The sequence below is a fragment of the Argiope bruennichi genome, chromosome 6 (assembly GCF_947563725.1).
Source record: "Argiope bruennichi chromosome 6, qqArgBrue1.1, whole genome shotgun sequence".
Taxonomy (NCBI): domain Eukaryota; kingdom Metazoa; phylum Arthropoda; class Arachnida; order Araneae; family Araneidae; genus Argiope; species Argiope bruennichi.
In genome coordinates this window covers 67,259,155-67,285,555 of record NC_079156.1, presented here as the reverse complement: position 1 = coordinate 67,285,555, position 26,401 = coordinate 67,259,155, and the positions used below count along the sequence as shown (strand labels likewise).

Sequence of the window (26,401 nt, the reverse complement as noted above, 5' to 3'; positions counted from 1 at the left end):
GTTTTAAATCATTATAAACATAATTTTTTGAATCTTAAAATCGTGTGAAAAATCTTAAAGTTTTAAATGTAAAATAGGCAAATTAAGGTTTGTGCAAGAATATTTTTCGAGAATTTTCGCAGAAAAATTCCTATGTCAGATAATTTGTACTATAAAGTGAAAACACACACACACACACACACACACACACACACACACACACACACACACACACACACACACACACACACACACACACACGCACACACACACACGCACACACACACACACACATTTTCCGTTAGTCTAGTACTAATATTAAGCATGAGTAATTGCACGAAATAATTTAAGTTTTCCTGGCAAAGTATTTTCTTATACTTTTAGGATTTTTTTTAGATTTATTTTGATTACTTTTAGGATGATTTTATTTCTTTAATTTTTAGATTTAAAGAAAATCACTTTAATAAATTCAATAAAAACAATCAAAAGAAAAATTCTTGAAAAAAATTGTACTAAGATATGCTAATTTTTAGAAAAAAATATGATTTTTCCTAATTAGTTATTTTTTACAATACAGTTTCTTAAATAAATCATTCGATAAAAAAAATATAAAGGATTTTTTTTTTATTTCTCGATTTGACCAGACTTTCCCTAATGCATATTATTTATGGATTAGTTCAGTTATATTAACGTCCCGTTTTAAAGCAACACTAGGGATATTTTGGGATGGACCTCGTAATTTTGAACCTCGGTCAGATGACACCTCAGTTGGCACCCCCCCCCCTCCCCACACCACACCACACCAACGGGAGGGCGTTTGGCCCGGACGGATTTAACGTGCACCAGACCCGCTTACATGACGGTTCTTCGGTGGAATCGAATCTCGAACCTGAAGCCCTCCAGTTCCGAAGCCGAGACCTTACACCAGGCCACCACAACCCACAGTGTTTATGGGATTTCACATGCTTATTTTCAAAGAATAAGCTAAACTTTTGATTTTGCTGTTGCAAGGAGAAATATTTTTAAGAGGAACTTCTATAAATTTAATATGATATTTTTCTATGTTGCCAAATATAGTTTTTTTTGTTTTGTTTTTTGTAACGTTGAAAATATTTAATTTTTTTGCTAGCTTTAACATTAAAAGCAATCTTTATGATTATTAACAAACTGATTTTTTTCTCGAGTTGTAAAAGCTTTTTTTTAAGATAAATTTAGATTTGAAAATAAGACGTACTTTAATGTCTACACATGTAGATGGACCCTACTTTGTGAGATGTCTAACGTAACTTAACAAACATGATTTTCAGAATATGTATAATTCGATTGAGATTCATCAAGAACAAGATCAATATCCATTTTTAAAGTTCAAATTCATAGAATGTGAAGAATTTTGGTTTTCAATAAAAATATTCATTTATATTTTGAAAAAATAATTTAACGCTTTAACCTTTTAAAAATCAGCTCACGCCTAATCCACATCAATCACAGAGATAAACATATTCCCTCATATTATTTCTTTTTTATATCCTCTTCTCTATGATAAAAATTTGAACTATGAACTTCTTTGAGCAAAGTCTATTCATTTTAAAACTAACAAAGAGTTTAAAAAGATTTTAAACTAATAAAAAGAAACAAGTTTTGCAAAAACCAAAAAAAAAAAAAAAAAGAAGAAGAAGAAGAAGAAAGAAAGAAGTACCTTTCAAAAGGTAAAATGTCGGTTCCAGAATCGGAAGGAATGTTTGGGGGAAAACCCTCTAACATTTTTTTTTTTTCTTTTGAAAACATAAACCTTGTTGAGAATTTCCTCTAAACTGTTATTTTCCTTTTGGAAACCTTCCAAAATTGTTACAGAAGGAGAAAAAAAACTGCTCTAGTCATCAAACAATTGGGCAAAGAATTTGCATTTGAATCACTCTACTAGTCTTCAAACTGGAAGTGAAATCATCCTGTCAGAAAAATATCTAGGCGTTTAGAAATGCTATGACAGGCATTTTGATTCTGCATGTTTTTTTGTTTTTCCACATAACAGACATATAAAGGTAAAGTATTGTAATCGTCGAAAAATTCCACTTCGATATTTTGTGGAATTTCCACGTTTTAGAATACCACGATTTTAAAAAAAAAGCAATTTTTTTTTCAAAATTATAATTCTGAGTATGCAAGCAATATCCCTAACTATCCAGAGGACATGCGGGAAACTTGATGGAGGCGCCGAAGAGCAACCCCACCTAGTTCGAAGGAACAAACGGCACTTAATAATGTCGGACACTTAGAAACAACAAAAGACCTTCTAGACAAAACGTATATTGGTCCAGCAAAGAGAAAAAAAAATCATTTTTACATTACATATTAAATCGTAAAACATTAAGAATGCATTAAATACATTAAATGTACGTTAACTTTTTTACATTAGGAGAAAATTCAAGACAAGTGCTTTGACAAAATGTCTTTAATAGAAAATTTCATGGGTGGCATTTTTAAGAGTTCTGCGGTGTCAAGAGATATCCAATTTCTTAGTCATCTGAATCTGTATCCTCACCATATGTCTCTAAATATGATATTGCACTAAACTCAGTGGCGTATTTTCCTCAAGGCAGCAGACTAGGGCCGATGCGCTGAGGGTGGAGGGACATGGATACCATATGAATAAATCTATAAAAGTTATAAATTTTAGGTTATAATGTTTTAGGAAGAACCTCATAATGCCGCAAAACGTCTAAATCCGCCGCAGCCTAATCAAAAGAGATAGTATATGGCATGCGATCCAAATACCAAACTTGTAGGTTTATATAAATTTCTATATAAAATCTATCTAAATGTGCTTGTCTGAGTGTCCGGGATCATGCGGACGCGCTAACTAATCTAAAAGATGTGTGTGTGTGTGTGTGGGGGGTTCTTCTCATGACTTTCTTTAATAATTAGAATAGCATGTTATTCATTAGTTTTAGCAATTATGTTGCAATTAAAATAGATGAGTTTAAAATTAATTAATGTCTTTTACTAAAAACAACATCTTTATTAAAATTAAATCTTAAAAACATTTGTTCGGTCAATTATAAGCCTATCAAAAGATATTTTGATCATGAAAATATCAAACAAATAAATTTCACATTCAGCATTTGATTCTTTAATGATGCGAAAGTTGACTGTCCTTATTTACCATATAAAAATAATCCATTGCTCCACATTGAATTTGATCCTAGAAAATGCAATAATCAATTTTACTCTTTTTTTTCTTTTCTAAATTATATTTTAAATAATAAATCAATCCAGATTTTCTATGCATAGACATTAATAACGTAAATGCTTGCAATTGTCGATTTTCTCCGCCCCCCCCCCAGTTATGTATTTATTAATAAGTTTCTTTAACTCTTCATAAATAATGATATTTCTTACAAAAAAAAATAACAATCTAAGAAAAACTTCATTAAAATTCACATTTGATGACCCCGTACGTACCAGGCATCTTATGATAATTTATAATTCCATGATCTCTTAGAAGGGTTAAAACCTTACATAAATATTTTTCAAAGGTAAATTAACCCCTTGAGACCGTGTCGACTGATTAGTAAATTGGTTATTCCATCCCATTCAGGAAATTACAGGTTTCATGGATCAAGAAAAGGTTCATTCAAGTCTTTAATTTATGAGAAAATATTAAAATGATATCTGTTGAATCAAGCAATATTTGTAATAATTGCTTATAATAATTAACTAACGAGTTTTTAACATTCATAAAATTAAAAGATATTCGAACTCCTTACCCAAAGCATTGTAGCAGGATAATTTTTAGGTTGAATTGTCTTTAAATCATTTTTAAAATATTATATTTAATTATATAGCGGTGAAACGTGCACACAGACATATATGTATAATTTAATATCGTCGTAATGTGTCCAAAAACTAAAACAATAAAAAATAATGATAACTAGCGTTGTTAAAGTTATAAATATTTTTATAAATTTATTAAAAGGGAAAAAAATACAGAAAAAAAATTAGTATCATAAACTAATTTCTCAGTTTTAAAGACACAAAAAAATTTTGTACAATAATATGTTCCGCAATTATTAAGTGTGCAACAATCTGCTTTGAATTTTTTTTTGTTAAAATTTTTATTATTATTATTTAATTAAGAATTTTAAAAAGTTCCAAGTAATCTTTCCTTACTAAGTTCTTACTACTCAAAATTAACGTAAGATTTCAATTTACCACCATTCATGTAATAAAGTGTTGGCAATCCAATTTTTTAAAAAAACCATTTGATAGCTGATAGCTTAGAGTTAGTAAAAATGGGGCGTTACACGATAGAACAATGTGTTAACGCAAGATTTGAATTAAATAACAAAGTTTTTTTCTTTAAATTGATATTTTTTTATTGAATTGCAAATACACAGGATAGAGTTATGTATGGAATAACACAGAGAGCAAATGATTTCGGCGGCTTCGCTGGCACATACGCACTCTTTTATTGGAATTTTTCACGACAATTTTGGATAAATGTGGCTGAATTTCGTTGATGTAACGTTGAATTTCGTACTTCAATGCACGCTTGCCTGTAGGCTTGTTAGTTTAACTTCAAAAAAACCCCCATAATAAGAAATCTAGTGGTGTTAAATCACACGATCTAGGGGGCCAATTCTCGCATTTTCGAACTGCGATCGCCACTTTCATTATTTTTGAAATATTGCTCAAAAATGAAAACACGTTGTTCTATCGTGGAACACTCTATTTTTACTAACCCTAAATTATCAGCATTCAAATTGTTTTTCAATAGGGTTGCCACACAGACAGTCAGACATAATGCCAAAAAAGCGTTTTTTTAAATTCGGGGAGATCAAAATCTCGAATTTGAATTTTTTAATAATTAAAATACTTTCTATATACTTCGTATACGAGAAATTAAATATTGTTAACAGGGAAATAGCTAATACTATAGAATTAAAAAAAACACACACACAATAAAATGGTGGTGTTTTTTTTTTTTTAATTCCTGTCGAAAATGGAGGGAAGACGTTTTATGATCTATTTATGGATCATGAGCTTTCATATGAAATAAAAGAAGAAAAAAAATCGAAATCAGAACAGTGTTTCTTTGGTTTTTCTAATTATTATATTTAATTTAATAATTAGTAAAATTTTGAAGATGATTGATGGCATTCAACCTTTTGCATCTTTATTTACGTTAATAACAACTATCAGGAAAACCAAGCTTAGCTCGCAGTTTTTTTTTTTTATATATATATATATAGAAAATACTTAGACATGCTGATTACATATGAATTGTTTTCAACTTACCTACATATGAACTAGTTATTTAAATGAAAAAAAAAATGCACTCAGTTTAACATGTTATTCGAAACAATCTGTTATATTACAGTTTTTATTTTACAATTTATCTATCATTACGTATATTTTTGAACTTACAGTTTTACCATTGTGAAATCGAGTTCGAAATGGCGCTATGTAACATTGTCCCCTACAATAATGAGACAAAAAAAAAATCGTTATGACATCTCCATTTTAGAATCTGACACTAGTTTACTATCTACGGAACGTACGAATCCGGGCGTGGCAGACAAAGCATAACTCTCACTATACAAAATCCCGACATTTTTAAAACTTGAAACTTCCTGTGCCATTTTAAGCTCATATCAAACACAACGGGACACTTGGCTGGTGGGTGGAGAAGAGACATAAGTAACGCCGAGCCCACCCTTTTTGCAACTCAACTTTTATTTTTTCTACCAGACGAATAAATGGTCTGCCGAGGCACGAGGCTAGTTGAAATATGTCTTCATCTTAAAGCTTTTTACCTACCCCCCACCCTCCTTCACTTAATCTGTCGGCTGCATCTTCCACGTGTGTCCGAGCCGACTGTTGTTAACGAGAACGTCAAACGGTGTCGCAAACGGAAGAATTGTCGGGTTTGGATACAATAGGCGGCAATGACTTTCACTGGTGTATCAATAACAGGCAGTAGATTTCCTTGACAACGGAGGAAAGTTGTAATATTGTGAGATTACAAAGTCGTGCAATAATATTTTCCGAGAATAGTTTCATTTATCAATTCCTACAAAAAATTTTATAATGATGTTATATATATATATATATATATATATATATATATATATATATATATATATATATATATATATATATATATATATATATATATATATATATATATATATATATATATATATATATATATATGAATTTTTGAATGAATTTTTGCTTATCCGTATACAAGTATACAGTGATGGAAAAAAAGATAGGGCCAGCTATAATTTTCCGATATTTACTAAACTTTATAATATTATATATTAAATAAGGAGTAAAATATCTAGTAAAAAGAAGTTATTTTTCAATAAATGTTTAATAATTTTTTTTAATGTTTTATATTTTAATCGTTAATTAGAATATTTGTACAGAGTGAAAGTTGAAAACAAAAATAAAACCACTAAGATTTTTTTAAACATAATTACGAATTTATTTTTGCTCTAAATCAGTTATTAAATGGAACAAATAATGTTTCCAAAAGATTTCAATTTATTAGAATTCAATTGTAGAAGCAAACGATTTTATTAAAAAAATTTTTTAATCTGTTAATGTTAATTTTATTAATGCAAACGATGTTGTTTATTTTCACCATATGTTTTGGCAATAAAATTAGTTTTATTCTTTTGATAAAAATATTTTTTTGTTCTTAGTTTTATATAATTTATTTCTTTTATTTTTACATCAAATATTTATCAACGTATATTATTTCTGATCTGAGTTAAAAGCATTTTTGATGAAATTTTAATATTTCTATTATGGAAAGAGAAAAAAAGTTGTGTGAAGAAGAGCAATGTAAGATTCTTGGTTTCAGAGAATATGGTTTGTCTTCCAGAAAAATTTCAAAATGATTAAGAAGCTCAAAAAAATGTTGTAAATAACTTCTTGAAAGATTTTGACCACTATGCTATGTATAAACGATCCGGTATAAAATCGTCTCTATCTAATCGTTCAAAACGAGCCATAATTAATCGAAACACTTTCTCAGCATCCCTCTTCAACACAAATTAAAAAGGAATTGCAACTGTCTTGTTCGAGTAGAAATTTGTGTAATGTTCTTTTAAAACTTTCACATGTAAAATATATCAAAATGAGAAAACAGCCACCACTAACAAAACTACAAACGATTATATGGCAGAATGGGCAAAACAGCATATTGTCCTTGGAAATAAATGAAATGACGTATTTTCTCACATGACAAATTTAATATGGACGGACGTGACGGCTTCCGATATTATTCGCATGATTTATGTCGTGAACGAATAGTGTTTTCTAACCGCCGATTTGGCGGTGGTAGCGTTATGGTTTGAGGAGGACTAACTCGTAAGGAAACAACATCGATCGCCTTTTTTAAACCAAAAATTAACTCTGAAGAAATGTTACATATGTTTTCTGAAAAATTATTACCGGAAGTTTCTCACCGGAATTCACCGGAAGAATTATATTTTTCAACAAGATACTGCCTTTATCCATGTGTCATCATCTACGAATTCGTGGTTTCAAGTAAATGAAGTAAAATTATCGGACTGGCCGTCAATTTTTACTCGATTTACGTCAATTTTTACTCGTCAATCTTCCCGATTTAAACTCTACGGAAAATTTGTGGGGCGTAATGAGGAGGAGCGTGTTAAGCTAATAAATATGAGTTACAGTATGCAATTGTAAATTCGTTGAAAAAAGTATCAAAATAACTTTTAGAACGACTAGTGGGATCTATGGCATATCAATTGGTAGATATACAAAAAACGCAAATTTCTGAATAATTAATTATTTTATAAGCCAAATTTGTAACTGGTTCTAGTTTATCTATCAATTTTCCTTCCCTGTAAAAGTAAAATATGAACAAAACTGCAATAAATTGAAATGAAATATTATTCAAAATTACTTCAAATATTGCATTTATGCGTGCTCTTATTGTTTTAAAAATTAAAATACACAAAATAATATTTTAAAATTTACAAATATTTTTTCTCTGGCAGTATCTTTTTTCGCACCATTGTGTAAAATATTAAAGGCGCCAAAAAAAAAAAAAAAAAAAACATGACATTTTTGATAAATGATCAATGACTTTGAGTCCAAAAAAACATTTTCTTGTATAAAAAGTATAGAATTAAGAATGTGATAAAAGAATAGAAAAGTATAGAATAGAATTGTAATCATAACCTTTTCCTAATGCTTTTTGAAATATATTTAGCTTTAATAAAAAATATATATTTAGATTTAAATCTCTTTTGCATTTTAAATGTTTTTAGTATTCCGACTTCCCAAATTTTAAATTCCTCAAGTGTTTTTTTCCCAATGTTATGAGACTGAATGTATATATTCAGTGATTACTGAATGTCCTGTCATTCAATACTTATGGCTTTTATTTCTTTGTGTGTTTGTCGTTCATCTTATTATGCTATCAGTAATTGGACGGGTTTTTTTTCTGTAGCCGAGAATTTTTGTAAGTGTCCCCTCCATATAGCGTGCATATTTTAAAAATAAATAAATATGTATACATTCGAATGCAGCAACTTAAAAGTGGAACTATTTAAATTTCATACAACGTTTTATGATCAAAATTTTAAATCTATATCAAAATTTAGAATCAACCGGTTGACAAGAGGACATCCAAAGTCAAACTCAATTTTCTCCATTATATTATGAAACTCGAAACACTATTTACTGAGCCACAGCGCGTAAATGTTGTGTGGGTTTCGAAATTTTCTCTTGAGGGCTGATCAAAACCATGAAACGATTGCTGCTTCTCTTTCCCTCTTTACTTCCAGAATATGTAGAACTTTATACGAGAAACAAAAAAGAATATATGAGAAATATTATTGCCATTTTGTTCACAAAAAGAAAAGGCTGTTCATTCACGGATTCGAAAACTCCCCACGCTTTTGCGCATGCGTCAGGATGAGTTTAATTAGTCAAAATAGGGATGAGAGGAAAGATGAAAAGAGCAGATATTTGCATTTAAGAAAGGGGAAACTCCTTGAGCAAGTGAGCGGGTTTGCACACATAGTGAAACTTCTTCAGTACATTGTTCGTTAATTCGACCTTTTAACTTCACACCAATTAGCTTCTATTCATTTTGGTAATAAGCCAGTAGAAGTAGTATTCCGAAACATTTTCGCATACCCTCTATTTGTAAAGGCATTTGTGTATTATTAATCGCATACCAATATATGAGTAAAAGCCGATCTGTATATACGATCTTTAGCATTTTTTGGCGATTAATCGTTGGCATGCGACTAATACACAAGTACCTGAAAACAGAATATGCACTCTGAAGCCTTTTCCGGACCGACAGCCACCAGAATTTTATAGAGAACTAAATATACTTATAATCACAACAGTACGTAACAAATTTCATACTTTTAAATAATTATATTATTGAGTTTTCGTGTTTACATGTTTGAGAAAGTACAGACTAACGGACGGTCTACCCTTTGACAGATGTAGTTCAAATTTTGATAGATTTAGACGCTAAAACTATGAACCAAATTTCATTTACCTAATTTGTAATGTTTTTGAATGATCTTGGTCATGCTTCAGAAATAAAAACCTTGACAGAATCGGTTACAAATTTAATACATATACACTATAGATGCTAAATATATGCACTAAATTTTATCAATCCAGCTCTTTACTTTTTCATTTTCTCATATATGAAATATTAAAAAAAGTATAGTAATCAAATTTGTTAAAAAAATTCCAATTCGAGACTTTAAAGAATCTCCTATAGACCTATTTGAGTTCGAAAAACACATTTTTAGAAAATATCGGTCTGCCTGTCTGTGATAAAGATAATTTTAAAATACTTAGAGCTAAATGGATAAAATTTGGTATATAGGCTTAAATCCAAATTTACAAAACGGAGAGAGCTAGATAGATAAAATTCGGTACACACACTTAATATTTTTGGTATGTACGCATAACAAATTTTGAGCGAAATCCAACAAAGGGTTGGCCGTCTCTCAATTGTAATTTCAGAAATATGTAAACACTATAACTCAAAAACGAAATAAATATCACAAATTTGGTTCATGATTTTAAGACTTTAAATGCAGTTTTATGTCACATTTTTGTTTCAATCGGTTGGGAAGAACGTGTCTGAAACCCAAACTCGATTTTTGAATATTTTTCACTGCATACCTGGGATTAATCGCCGAAACACTCGCCAAGGATCACGGGATTGATTCAGTAAAAATGCTAAATTCACGCCAAAGGCTAATATTTCGTAACTATTGTAAGCCAATGCAAACATTCAGTGTGATAAAATCCTTTTTAGAGATTTTGCGAAAAAGTTTTAGGGTACCCACTCCTGCTGTTATTATTATTATTATTATTATTATTTTAGCTATTATGTTTGCTTGTACTTGGACAGCCAGACTTCCTTCAAATAAATTTCACTCAAAATTAATAGAAATCATAAAATATGGTGCAAAAACCATACGTCAATTTTCCCCCGGCTGTTTCAAAGTGTTTTAGATTTATGATGTTCATAGATAGACAGAAGTTCAAAAATGTGTTTTTTTGGGGCCAGGGAGGTCTGAAACATGGAAATTCATCAAAAATATTGGATTTGAGTTTTTTGAGATTACAATACTTTCTCTTTGTATCATTTCGTAGACAAGAAAATTTAAAAATTACCATAGCACATAAAGGGTGGTTATAATTAAACTTTCCCTATAAATAGCATCCTACAACGCAAACGGCTGAACGGATGGCAACGAAATGTGGTATATAGACTATACACAAGATGCGCTTACGGAATTTCGAAAAAAAAAAAAAAAAAAAAAAATGGTTCCAAAATGTCCACCAAACGGCGCCTTTTTCGAAAAAGCATGAAATTTAACACAATAAATGACCAAAACGAAATACAGAAACAATATAAACATTTATTGATTAATTTCTGATCACCTTGTCATCGAACCCATTAAGTAAAGGTAAAGAAAAAATAACAGTACGCTGTTTGAGGGGGGGGGGGACAAAAACATTTCAGTTTGCAGAGACAAGAACAGATTAGGACTACTTGCACAAGAGGAACAGTTGTTAATCGTGTTCAGGACGATGTAGGGAAAGGTGCTCCATGTGATCACCCTCACTCACCTGCAGAATTTCATGTGGATGGACAGTGTGTTCAACAGCAAATCGTAACTGATCAGTTGTGATGCTTCGCACATGAAGCGTCATGGAGTTTCCAGTTTTACCCGGTTTTACATTTTATTACTCTTAATTCTTGATCTGGATTGTTAATATTGTTTCTGTATTCCGTTATTGTGTTAAATTTAATGTTGTTTTTTTCTGTAAAAATGCCCACTGGTGGATATTTTGAAACAATTTTTTTTTTCCAAAATTCCGTGAGCACATCTCGTGTAGTCTATATACCAAATTTCGTTGCAATTCGTTCACCCATTTGCGTTGTAGGATGTTATTTATAGGGAAAGTTTAATTATAACCAGCCTATATTTTTCCTGCTCGAGACACTTGCTCAAAATGCTAATCAAAGTAATGTACGTATATTAAAAACAAAGAGTATGCAACGTAATCTGTTAATTAAAGAGCATGCGCTTTGTATCATGCATTACAACGAATAGTAACAGTTTAGACAACATCCGCAATTACGTTTGTCATGTGACTATGATGTTATATCTGTCACAACTGTTTTAAAAATGCATACAGAATATGCACAGAAACTTGCAGTTTTTGTGTTGCCTCATCATTCACATTTGATGAATTTAAAACTAATTTGAAAATCCCGAAGTGTCATTTTATAAAACATAAAACACGACAAGACGGCAAAAAATTTAAATTTTAACTAGTTGAATATAGCTAAGAGGGGAGAAAACTAATTTTAGAAGCTTACACAGTCATATTCAACTTATTCAACGGATGTAGAACTTGCGGGGTGGGCGTGCTTGAAAGTGATGCGCTTCAATTTTTAACTCGCCCAATACTTTATTTTAAGGGTAAGCGGAAAAGAAAAAAACAATCATCTTCCTACATGTAATATGAAATATTAGCACTTTCGTTAATGTCTGCACTTCGTTTGATGGGCGCGACTGGTGGTCTGGGTGCACGTGTTGGATCATCCTTCATTATATGCTTAAATGAACTGAAGTGTTGTCTTCAAGCGGTGCCTTCAACAAGGACGTTTGATGTAATAGATGTTTTTTAAACAGTTCTTTACAAACTATACACTTACATTCATTAACATGATATAAAGTCTACCCATCCATTCAATTAATATCGTAAGTTTTTCTTTTCAACAGGAGAGATGAACAAAAAATTGTTTATGCGACTGGAGATTAAGTACACTGGGATATGATGTAACACCACTAATTTAAATTAATGCCACACCTAAATTGACCAGATGTCTCCGAAATTTTGAAAAAAGTGTCTCGGATTTGTTCAAGATTTTAATGAAGTATTCCGAATTTTATTCATAAATCAATAGCCCATTAAAAATATTAATTAAATTAAATGATTTATTAATATAAACTATAATTTAAAAATACATTAAAAAGTTAATTTTTATTTAATTTTTAATAAAAAATAAATATTAAACTTACTATAGTTATAAAAGAACTAATCATCTTAGACCGAGTAGTCCTGATTTTCGATTCATTATCTCGAAATTAAAAAGTGTCCGGATTTGTCCTACAATTTAATGGTGTATTCCGAATTTTATTTCTAAGTCAAATGCTCATTAAAAATATTAACTAAATTAAAGATTTATTAATAAAAATAGTAATTAAAATGCTAAAGTTAAATTTTTATTTATTTTTTCTTAAAAAATAAATATTAAATTTGTTATAGTTATGAAAAAAACAATCATCTCAGAGCTATTATGCCAGTCCTGATCTACGACTCATTATCCAGAAATGAAAAAGTGTCTCGGATTTGTCCTACATTTTAATGATGTATTCATAATTTTATTTCTAGGTCAAATGGTCATTAAAAATATTAACTAAATTAAAGATTTATTAATATAAATAGTAATTAAAATGTTAAATGGAAATTTTTATTTATTTTTTCTTAAAAAATAAATATTAAATTTGCTATAGTTATAAAAGAACTAATCTTCTCAGAGCTATTTGGGCAGTCCTATTTAGGACACCTTATCTTGAAATAAAAAATTGTCCCGGATTTGAATGAATTATCTTAGTTTCTCCATATTCAGACTATCAAAAAATAGTTTATATCATAAATAATTCATTAGACTATCAGAGAATAATACAGCCACTTGACAGTTTGAGCGTTTATTTCTTTATTTTTACTAAAAAGTGTTCTACCGTCTGTAAAAGATAGCTTACAGGATACTACAACAATGCACGGATTTGAAATAGACAAATAACAGTCATATATGGATCATAAAACTTGTCACCATGTGCTGTTTCTCATGAACAGCACATGCTTAGTATTTTTTCTTCTAAGATTGTTATGACCGGAAGTGAAGAACTTCGATGTCCGGCACTCCGCACCTCTCCTCTAAATTGACAATTGAGAAGATTTGTGTTTACCTGTCTTTTACAACAGTCGCTCTTATTTTGATGTCGTAGGTTTAGCCTAACATTTTCGTGCAGAAATGAATTGAAGGAATGTAATGCACTTTTAAATCATATGTAATTTTTAATGCTGAAATTTTCTTAAAAATTTTATGGTTCTTCATGAATTATAAGAAATTTCATAAACTTAGTTCCGCAAAAAACATACTATTATTATTTTAAAATTCAAGAATTTACTTTTCTTTTTTCTTCTCATTTAAAACTTCATCTCAAGAAATATTTTTTTAAAGAAAGGTTTTAAGCATTTTTTTTTTTTCACAGTTCGAATTTTTTACAGCATTTTTGAATGTTTTATTTTTACTTTCTGGAATTATATTTTTGTTACTACGAATTATTTCAAAAAGAAATAAATAAATTCTTTTCATAAAAATAAGACAGTTTTATTTTTCTGCCATCGTTTCTTTTTATTTAATTGAAAAATTCAGTAGAAACGAAAAAAGGAAAATTACAGAATTCCTTAACTGACCACATTATTACTTCAAGAGTTTCAATGCTTTTTATATTTGACTGAATAATCATTTAGTGCATCCTTTGTAAAAATGAAACCATTTTATGGTCACATGACACACGTCTAACGAGGCGTCTAATTTAATTTCTGTTTCTATTGCAAATTTGGCAGAGAAAAAAAATATGTGACGTCATAGATAAAACACCAGACAATCAAAGACTGGATGACATGAGACTTGTCAAGTGAATTTAGTCCTTTTTAAAAATAGGAAATACTGAATTACATCCGAGTTGCCAAAAAATTATTTATTATTAATTTTCTTATTGCTCCAGGGGAATTTTTTTCGGTTAAAATAACATTTTTGAGAAAAAAATTCAAAATTTAAATAATAAATTTTTGGAAAAAAATTTATTTGATTTCAAATTGTATTATTAATTACAAGATATTGTTATTAATGTTTATAAAAAGATACTTTCGTAGCTAAGATTGAGGCAAAACTAAATTATTGATTCAAAGCAAGCGCCTTTTTCACGCTGACGATTTTATATCAAAATTAAACAAAGTTATCGATTCAGGAGCAAAAATGTAAAGATAATAAACAGCAAAGTATTTATTATATACAAAATCAAACAGCATTTACAAAAATATGGCTTTCAAGAGACTGACATAAAACGAAATGTAAATGAAAAGAAGCGTACTTGAAATTTTAATACAGAATTTTGAATGTTACACTTTCAATGTATAAACGCAAATTTATTTAAAAGTAAGTTACAGTTATAGTTTAAACTAATTTTTTTCATTACAGATTTTGAGGATAATACTTATTTATTATTGAGTAGTACTGAAAACAATTATTAAACTTTAAAATTAAATATTCATTATAAAGAAATTTTACAAATTTGACAACTAATGTATATTAAATTCTTTGGACAGTTTTTTTGGATTTTTGGACAGATTTTGGACCTCGGAGAATTTATGTAAGAGTTACGAGAGTTACATTAGATTATGAGAGTATTTGAACTTCATAAAACGTATGCATTCATAAATTTTTATTTAAATTTCACTGATGATTTTAAGAAGTTAAAAAAATTTCCACATTTTGGAATGTAAAGGGAGAAAATTATCTTTTTAAAAATAAATAATTTTGAAATCAGTGGAAAAAAAAAAACTGGGGAAAAAGATTAATTAATCATTTCTGTACCTTGGAAAAAACCTGAAAGTTCTGGTCGGTTTGAATTCTTCGACAAGCACCGAACTATATTTCATATCCAAGTTCTCATGTTTCGCTTCTTCCTCCCAGACTGATGGATGGCATTAGATGGTAAGCCATGCACACATTTTCAGCTGAAATAATAATAAAAAAAAAGAATTTGTTCATTTTGATTCATTCAAAAATGATAATGATAAATAATGAATAATGAATTTCGTAATGATAAATATGAAAAGTAATACAAATTTTAGAACTCAGAATAATATAAAATATTGCAAAATTTAAAGAAAAAAGCACAAAAAAATTTTCTTGTAAAGTTCAAATACTCACCCAGTTTTTAAACTGCTAAAAAAGTGGCTTTATGGTGTTTGAAAAAAAAATGAAAGAAAATAAGGATTGAAAAGAAGGAAAAATCCGAAAAAAAGTTACGAATACGAAATTTTTTTAATTTTCAGAGTGTCAACAATGAGTCAAAAAAAAAAATAATAATAATTAACCTATCAATTAAAATTGCGATAAAATTATGTTATCTAGTATAGTTTACTTTTTATTAATTTCCTCTTTTAAAACAGTAATAGGGCTATTTTGGGACGAAACTCTCAATTTTAGACTGCATCAGATGACGAGAAATACACCTGAGCTGTCCCCTTCCTCTCCAAATTTCCGTACTACTCTAACAATAGGACATTTTGGCCCACGGATTTCGCATACACCAGGTCTGCTTACATATTAATTCTTCGGTAGAATCGTGTCTCGAACCTGGAGACCTATAGCCAAGATATTATCACCAGGCCACTGCAGCCTATTATCCAAAATAGAACACCAGTATAACAAGGTCAAAATAAGGTGAGTATAGAACACAAGTATTCAAGAAACAGATTCGAAAGCAAAAGTATAATCTTAGGCACTTGTCTCTGCTAATGAATCAAAAGATGCATCAAATTTACAAACATTTGCTATAAAAACGACTCATTAGATGGAAAAAGTAATTAAAAAGGAACTGACAGATCGCCCTGGGTTAAAAATAAGCACAGCAACCATTTGCAACAATATAACAATTTATAAATACATTTAAAAATCGTAATTTTTTTTTGATTTAGAAGAGCAATTTTTATTTATGCAGGAAATGTAGAAATCTTTTTTCCTCCAGTGATAATGTGTTTGTACTTTTCGTTACTTAACAAGAAATACCACCTATTTTAGATCCCCAAGATTACCGCTGAAAAAAAAAACTGATTTCTTTTATTACCAATAACGAATAGTTCTGATTTAAAAAAAAATATTACAATTGTATTGTGTCAAGTTAATATCAGAAGTGAATAAAATCAGTAATATTCGGTCCTTCCTTTTGTTAATTGAGAAAAATTGAGATAGGTGACGTTGCTTGTTTAGCGACGACATATTTTAAACTACGCCTCCATCTTTGAATTGCAATGTTTCCCGGAGGAGGAAGTGGGTGCTTCAGTTCATGTAATATAAATATCTAACCGCCTTCAAAGACCAGCAATCCACATTAAATTACTTGATTAACATAGTATTAATTTAGTCATTTCAACCAATTTTGATAAACTGCATCTTATACTAGCGAATGAAAGTATTACTTTATATTATAATTTCAGAATAAACATACATAGTTTTCTGACTGGTTAACTTTCTTTGCAAAATGGCGAAATGTAGAATAAAAATAGATGAAATGGACCCAGTTGTTGATCCCTGAATCAAAATTTTATTTTGCAGCATCTGTTGAAAACGGAGAGTGATTGGAAGGGAGGCAACCATTAATGATGAATCAACCATTAAAAATGAAGTAAAAATTGGACAATAATTTTCATTTTATATAAAGCTTTTTGACATCGGGGCAATTTTAAATTTTAATAATTGGGGGCTAGGAAACTATATAATGCATTTTCAAGATGAGAATGCACAGAAAGTAGTATATTTGATATTTCATTCAGAAATAGAAGCAGATAGGGTGTGAGGCGACCATTGATTTCATATCTAGGAGTCATGAATTTCATATGAAACAAAAATTGGCAAAATTGTCTAATGTCTTGAAACTAGAGAACTAATTTTTTTAATTTTCTTTACAATTACGGCTATATAAATGAACATAATTACTGAATAGTTGCTTTGGCAGAAATTATTTTTTAATGTTATGTTAGATTCCTATAGGAAGTCTACCTATTGCAATGGTTGCAATATTACATAACGCTTTTTCCATGTTATTTTGTGAACAAGATAATTGTATTAATTTCGTTTCGATTTTAACCGGCTTCAAATATCTTGTAAAAAATATAAAAACCTCGGAAAACACGTAGATGGGCCATCTAGCTCAAACGGGAGTGGAAATGGTGGTAGGGGTAGAAATTTTCATTTCGCTATAGCTTTCTTAATATTGAAGATAGAAAAATAAAATAAATTAGCCAAAATAGCGCCTCATTAAGACGAACAACTTTTGTATTTAAAGTTTTACAATAACTGCAATATCTTAGAAGTTAGGGACTAAAAAGTGATTTTCAAGCCCAAATTTTGACTGTTTCTAACATCAACAATTTATATTGCTTGATAGTAACTTAGATGTAAAGGAATCTCCCTTTGCCTTCCTCCTTGCCAAGAGGAATTTTTTTTATATCATCCAGAAAACTGAATAGACACATTATCCAGAAAGCTGAACAAGTTATTCTCCAGAGCAACAAAGAGAATAATTTGTCTTTAAAATCTAAAGAAAAAATATAAATTACCTCAGTTTTGTTAGCAAAAGATAATAAATCGTATGACCTCGAAAAAACATGGATTTTTCTGAAATAATGACGTGATTCGTTTTGCTGCTAATAATCGATGTATCAAAACGAACAAAACATATAGCAAAGAAACGATCTCAACAGTATTTTCTCAGCTTTTTTTCTGTCTTAAATCTTTTCGACGTAAGGTTTCATTAGGTAAGACCTATCATTACCAGCGACGAAATAACATGAATCTCCAATATCGGAACCTTCAATTACTGAGCTGAAACCTGAAGTTAAAACTTCGTTTCCGTTGTCTTTTCTCACGATAGTATCAGAACGTGGGGCGTGGCTAGACTTTAAATTAAGTATAAATATGATGTTGAACTGAACAGTTCAATACAGTACCACTTTTTTTTAAAAAAAAATTCTGGAAAACAATGGAATATGTTCCGGGAATTAGACTTTAGAGAAGTAAAAAAACTTTTAAATTCTTATGAAAAAAATTGAATGTATTTGAGCCGTTTCTCGAAGAATAGTGCTACTAGAAGAAATTAATTGTTTTTTCGAATAAAGAATAATAAGAAATATTGTGTAGAAAAAAGATTGTTTAACAAGATAAAATAAAGCAACTTGATTGTCTGAATTCAGACCCGGATGCTTTCATTTCCGGACGCATAGTCCGTGACGTTGAATAGTGGAAGTTATAGAGGTTATTCGCAAAATCCAATGATCGACCCAAAACCTTATAGCGTACTCTCTAATATATGCGTTGCCCTTCTTTTCCCATATAAAATTATGGTCCTTGGGCAGCCCATAAACTCCACAGGTGCTCAGTTTTTTTTTTTGTTTTTTTTAAAAATTAAGTTAGTTTTTAGGGTCCCATACGTAGTTGTCATAGAACTGCAATTGCATTCTCTAGATCATATGCCAAATTTCATTTATTTAAGTCATAGTGTTTTGAAATTATCGCTTTTAAAAGCAAGCGAAAGTACAGACAGAAAACAGTCAACCCTTGACAGATTTTGTCAAGCATTTGATAAGGATTTACTCTTTTGATATTAAACCTATGTACCAAATTTTATCTCTCTAGCTCTTTACATTTTGTAATTATTGTGTTGGCTATTACTTATACAGCCGGTGAAATAGAAATCTTCTGAATAGATTTCGTTCATTTTTTTTTTTTTTTTTTTTTTTGTAAGGGCAACTAAATTGAGTTATCGTACTCATGTACAGATAGACAGGTAGATTTTGTCTGGACAGACTTAGCTCAAAATTTGATAGAAATCTACAAATTTGGTATAAAGACTGTATACCAAGTTTCATCCGTCTAGCTCAAAGTGTTTTTAAGTTAACTTTGTCCCTAAAGAGAGAAATTTTTCAAAAATGTTTTTGGGACTCAAAAAGGTCTAAAACTAGAAGGTTTTCAAAATCTCGACTTCGATTTTTTTTTTTTTTTTTTTTTATTAATTACAATTCTTTCAGTTTAAATATTTCGTATACGAAAAAGTAATAAATGAATCTTCAGAAACTAAGAAACCGTAAAATATCTAAAAATTAAAGAAATGGAAGGAATAAAAATATGAATGATATATTTTGTTTTTGCATGTATTATTTGTTTTTCGGATTAATTCATTTATTTATAATGCTAATATTAGAATGACCAAATTATTTGTATTGTAAACGTTAAAATGGAGAGTATTTAAGATGCTAATTTTTAGAAATATAGAACCTACATCTTCTTCACTATGAACTATCTATTGGGAAGCATTGCAAGAAACAGGATGGGGCATTTAATTAATCCAGTATTATTCCGTTGAGTTTATTTTATACATCTTGTAAAAGTTCGGGATTATTATTTATATATGATTTATATAACATTTAATTGTTTAAAATTAAATCTATTTAATATACAATAAAGCGGCGTCTATACAACTTTAAATAGAATGACGTGAGATGATAATATAATCGAATTTTGATAAATAACTTCGAATAATCCAAATTTAATACTACTGCTGCGAATTCATTTAAAATTAATAAAATATTTCTAGCATATTACTATATAGAAAACAATAATTAAATTTTAAAATTAAATATTTTAACAGATAAAAGAGAAAAATAGCATATTATTGCAAATTTTGAGTACAAATTATGTATTATATGATTAATGTTCATGCAGATAGAGGTTTAATTAAAAGAAAACTTTTAGCGTCGTTTAAAAACCATACCTTTTTTACAAATCTTAATTATAAATTTCTTATTTAATACAATTAATGTTCATGTGGTTAAGGATTTAATTAAAAGAAATATTTTAACATTGTCTAAAAACTATACTTTTATTGCAAATCTAGAGCACAAATCAGACATTTTTTTTATTTAATATAGTTAATGTTCTTGCAGGTAGGGATTTAATTAAAAAACTTTCAACGTTGTTTGAAATATTTTACAATTTTTATGTCTTTTTGTTTAAAATATTATAGATATTTTTATTGCAACTACATTTTTTATTTCAAACGACTAATGTTTATGCATTTAGGGATTTAATTCAAAAATCTTTTATCATAATCTAATTCACTTAAGTCTGTGAATATTAAATATCGCATTATAAATCGAATTAAGTACACTAAATGCCTTTTTCATTCGCGTTTTAACAACCAAAATAAATTCGAAGTTCTTCAACGGAGTTTATTAGGCCTTCAAAGGAAGGAGGAAAACCTTTTCACATTCTTCTCCAACATCGTTTGCATTGCAGACAAACGTTTTGCATTAATTCACCATTTGTGAATAATTTCGAAGTAATCATGTCGATGTCATAGTTCACATATTTCTTTCTCCAAAGTGACCTTTGTCTCAAGAAGTCTAGACTATCTCTATATCGAAAAGGAAGAATGAAAGAATTTTTGCAACTTTTGCATCGTATAAACAGAGGATTTTACCGTTACCATGGTTACGAATGAATCGGGGCTACAATGAAATGACGTATGAATGTAAATGATAATGTAAAATATCGTAATGATAAAATGAAAACCAAATGAAAGGTGTTTACATATTCTAATACTAATAGCCTCAAGCGATCAGTTGGTTCGTCTAGAATATTGGTTTTATTTCATTTCAGATAGATTGTTTAGATATAACTTTATGTTCATAATTATTCCGTCGTCTGACATTAAGGCCGTGTATTTTAATCATCTCACTTAAGTTTTGTTTATTGTGTACACGAACCTTTCTAATGGAGACCATCTCATAATGTCATAGTGCTATTAAAAACGTAAATGTATGGTTCGTCTATCTTCAAAATTTTGCAAAATTGTAACTTTATTTTTGTATCCGTCTCGTAAACCACAAAATTCTTAAACACATTCCTTCTTTTCTAACCTTCAACAACGGGGAAAAAAATCACGCTATTAAATATTTGATGAAACAATAAAAACAATTTGAATTTCAAGACAGCAATGTAGTAAAATTTACTTGGAAATTAGTCAAAATAATAATAATAAATCTCAAATTAAGAAAAAATTTGCACGTTTTTTAGATTAGACTTGAAAAAAAAGGTTTCAAATTTTGAAGAGGCGTAATTTTTTTCTTCTGTACAATAATATTTTGGTAAGCCCCGTACTACAGCTTCATCTTCTTCTTCCTAAAAAATTGTAACCGTATCAAATTTTGTTTTGAATCAATAGACAAAATGATGGCCAAAATGTATGGTCACTGTATTACGAATCAAGAAACACCATCTGGTGGGACTCTGAAAATAAAAATCTGAGTACTCATGATGCGCATAGGCTGGCTCAAAGTCCAAAACTTTAATGCTAGAGGAATGGGGATAACAACTTTACAAAAGAGTACGCAAGAAAGTTTCAGGGAGACAACTGCCGCTGGTTTAATCCTCCATTCGTGTATATTGTTTTTTACGAAGATTCATAGTTAGTTTAATTTCTGCAGCAGCCAGCAATTTCCGAGAGCTAGTAGTTTGCCTCTTATTATTATAGAATTGAATTTCAAAATACTGGATTATTCAAAACAACTACATCGATTACAAATGATAATAGCTTTCTTCTAAATAACGTTAGGAGGAAAAATTGCGAATAGTACAACAGAAAGAGTGAAGTTTTGTTAGCATTTATGGTAAATGCTCTTATGTTGGCAGCACGGTCAGTATCGATTGGAAGTCCAATTTACTATCGTGATCTTTATCGATACTTTCAATTATTCAATACGATATGCAAAGGAGGCGTTTAGACAGAATCTACAACATATACGAATTAATAAAAGATGTAATTAAAATGGCTTCATAAAATGGCTTCAAAAAGAAGATTAAAATGGCTTCATACAGAATATACATGCGGTTACTGTAGTTGCGAAAGAGCTTCATAGTGACTGTCAAGAATTGGGGGACTACTGCAAGAAGGCTGCTCGGTTTACCAAGGGAAATTGCATAGAGCAGTTATCCAATCAAAACTTTACGTTTCCTTCTGTTACGCATTCAGTTTTTATTTCCTTTCTACGAAGAATGCAAAAGGAAAATATTGCAATCGTTAAAAAATTCTTTTCCAAAATTTTGACGAAACTCCATTTTTCAGACCTGCCCGAGTCCGAAAAACATATTTTCGCAATTATGTTTACTCGCTGTGAACAAGATAACTCAAAAAAGCTTTCAACTAGATGGATGAAATTTGGTGTATGGTGTTTACATGTTTCAATTATTCAATACGTTACATGTTATGGTGCCAAATTCATAAATTTTTATCGAATTTTGAAAGAAACCCTTTAAAAATAAGATTGTCTATCTGTCCAACTATATATTAACATTGCTGCTATAAAACGAAGAGAGCTAGATGGTTAGTTTGACTTTCGTACACCGATTTAACATCTAAAGTTAGATGCCTATCTTATTTGAAAACAAATCCATCAGGAGGCTGACCATCTGTCAGTCTGTGTTTTAACAAGCATGTAAAGGCTATAATTCAAAAATATAATGACTTAAATGTATGAAATTTGATGTGCATGTTTTTTTTTTTTAATTTATTGCAGAGTATGAGAGAAAATTTCGGGGGGACCATTCCTACTGTTTTTTTTCCCGCTTCCTATCATTGTAAAGAAGAAAGTTAAAGCTATTTGTAATCGACGTAATAGTTTTGAATATATAGTATTATCAGGTCCATCCTAAATAATAAAATGCGTTCCAAAAATTTTGAAATATATCTGCAAACGTAGTGTAATAACTGTGATGTTACAAAAATTTACCTTTGAAGTACTAACAATTAGTGTGTCATACACACAGAAACCAACAATAGTAAGAATAGTTGAGAGCTAAGAATAGAAAACAATATTAAGAATAGTTGGCAATTAAGAATAGGAAACAATAGTAAGAATAGTTGAGAGCAAAGAATAGAAAACAATATTAAGAATAGTTGGCAATTAAGAATAGGAAACAATAGTAAGAATAGTTGAGAGCAGAGAATAGAAAACAATATTAAGAATAGCTGAGAGCTAAGAATAGAAAACAATAATAAGAATAGTTGGCAATTAAGAATAGAAAACAATATTAAGAATAGTTGAGAGCAGAGAATAGAAAACAATATTAAGAATAGCTGAGAGCTAAGAATAGAAAACAATAATAAGAATAGTTGGCAATTAAGAATAGAAAACAATATTAAGAATAGTTTACAATTAAGAATAGGAAACAATAGTAAGAATAGTTGAGAGCAGAGAATAGAAAACAATATTAAGAATAGTTGGCAATTAAGAATAGGAAACAATAGTAAGAATAGTTGAGAGCAAAGAATAGAAAACAATATTAAGAATAGTTGGCAATTAAGAATAGGAAACAATAGTAAGAATAGTTGAGAGCAGAGAATAGAAAACAATATTAAGAATAGTTGGCAATTAAGAATAGGAAACAATAGTAAGAATAGTTGAGAGCAGAGAATAGAAAACAATATTAAGAATAGCTGAGAGCTAAGAATAGAAAACAATAATAAGAATAGTTGGCAATTAAGAATAGAAAACAATATTAAGAATAGTTGAGAGCAGAGAATAGAAAACAATATTAAGAATAGCTGAGAGCTAAGAATAGAAAACAATAATAAGAATAGTTGGCAATTAAGAATAGGAAACAATAGTAAGAATAGTTGAGAGCAAAGAATAGAAAACAATATTAAGAATAGTTGGCAATTAAGAATAGGAAACAATAGTAAGAATAGTTGAGAGCAGAGAATAGAAAACAATATTAAGAATAGCTGAGAGCTAAGAATAGAAAACAATAATAAGAATAGTTGGCAATTAAGAATAGGAAACAATATTAAGAATAGTTGAGAGCAGAGAATAGAAAACAATATTAAGAATAGCTGAGAGCTAAGAATAGAAAACAATATTAAGAATAGTTGGCAATTAAGAATAGAAAACAATATTAAGAATAGTTTACAATTAAGAATAAAAAACAATAGTAAGAATAGTTGGCAGTTTTTTCAGAGGTGAATTATTTCACAATAAGTTACCATGGAACGCAACTTGATATTTACAGAGTACTTGATACATAGGGATGAATAAAATTTGACATGGTTAACCGCATCCGTAATATATAAATACAAGCATTAAAGACGGATTTTCGAAAAAGCAGCCACCTATGTATGGCAGCTGGGCTAAAAGCGGTCGAAGGTTAAACAAAGGTATGAGCCTGGTTTTGTACAGGAAATAAATTTGTAAAAAATGCAAACTCTTTTAGAATAAAACTATTATTAAATCAATCATTAGAGCCATTATTAAATAAAATATAATTAATTCCTCATTCATAATATATTGAAATGTTAATTATTCATTTAAATGGTTATGCTAAATTCTGTTTGATAGGCTATTATATGATAATTTTTTTACTGTTACTTTTGTTTGAAGTTTATTGTTTCGCAATATTCTACCACAATAATTAAAAGCACTTAGTTATAAGCTAGGAAATTATTAACCGATAATTATGGGGTTAAGATTCCAGATTTTGTTTTATTTAGGTCATTTTTTGAAAAATATAAATTTTTAAAATAATTATAATAAATAAATTTACAAAGTTATTAAAATAAAAATTTTAATTACAAAGATCATTAACACATTGATTAAGTTAAAAATGCATTGAAATTTGAAACTTAAATCGATTAAACATCAAAGGATCGCATTACTCGAAGCCCGCAAAATGCCTAAAAATGCCACTGATAAGCTTGCTGAGAGCTTACGTGACGCGAATGCAAATTAAATTCAGATGAAAACATATTACACGTTGTAGTGAAGTAAATATATCTTACCAAAACTTCCTGATAATACGCTCAATCATAATGCAAAAAAGTCGTAATGGGCTTATAACTTTCCACTAAAGTATCATTAAGTGTGCATTTAAAGTCGCAACGTGATAGGGTGCAGCAATCCTTTCAAAAAGAAATGCATTATATTGCCTTACTCCTTATTCCACCGCCAGCTCTCTGCGATGCAAACAAGCCCAAACCTAGATTGCTTGCCCACGAAGCAACAAGGGGATCCTCGCCTTTTTGGTGCCTTTTAATAATTCATTGCGATTTTGCGGTTTATGAAGCATCCACAGAACAGAATTATTCATTCAAGAATAAAAGCGCCCTTTGGTCATCGATAGACACATGTCGCCTAAGGGAGAGGCATCGTGAGCATAAGCAAAAAAACAAAGGGGAACCATAACTAATAATAACAGATTTCAGAGAGTAGACCAAATCCATCGCGTCACTAGTAAATTGCTGGTTGAAGAAGACGGGGCAACTGGTTTTTTTTACGAAGCGCTTCGATTCTTTTTTTTTTTTTTTTGCTTCGCTTTTTCGTCTATCACTCATTTTCTTGAAAGACTCACACTCTGACCTCGCGCCTGTAATTAGAGCAGAGACTTCTTCCGAATTAAAGCTGCCGTGATGAATTGGCCTTGCGGCAGTATTAGACTGATAAATGTTAATGGGAAAAAAGGGTGGGGATATCTACCGCGAAATCGCTGCGGATTCCTTTTTTTTTCTCTCTCTCTCTCTCTTCTATATGGCTTCGACATGTCGGAGCAAATTGCTAACGATCAGAGCCTCATGACCGGAAAGCTGGATCTCTCTGCTGGGGAGGTTCGTTTGAAATCATCAGATGCTCTAAAATATCAAAGGCAATTCCCGTTTGGATCCAATTCGATCCACCCATCTCCCCTCCATTATTCAGATTTTCTCCATTATTTGTCTGCAAACTCTTTATTCGGCTTGTAAGTTCTCAACTGTCTTTGGCAGAATTGGCATAAATAATTGGTATTTTTTTGGCATAAAAAATGTTAAAGCAACTGATCAATGATTCACAGAAAAAGAATGATTCTTGTGCTAATAAAAGGTTGATATGTTATTTAAAACGATTTAAGACATTTAAAGTCGAATGAAGATTAATGCATATA

At 29.8% G+C, this 26,401-nt stretch overlaps 1 protein-coding gene across 1 annotated transcript in view; it reads right to left on the bottom strand.

The window, feature by feature from the left end:
- The window catches only part of LOC129972807 (heparan sulfate 2-O-sulfotransferase pipe-like), an 88,626-nt gene that overhangs the window by 38,844 nt on the left and 23,381 nt on the right, over positions 1-26,401 (bottom strand). Inside the window, exon 2 of the mRNA XM_056087082.1 lies at positions 15,245-15,387. Coding sequence (XP_055943057.1) covers positions 15,245-15,309 — 65 coding nt within the window. The 5' untranslated portion in view covers positions 15,310-15,387. The remainder of the gene's footprint in view (positions 1-15,244; positions 15,388-26,401) is intronic.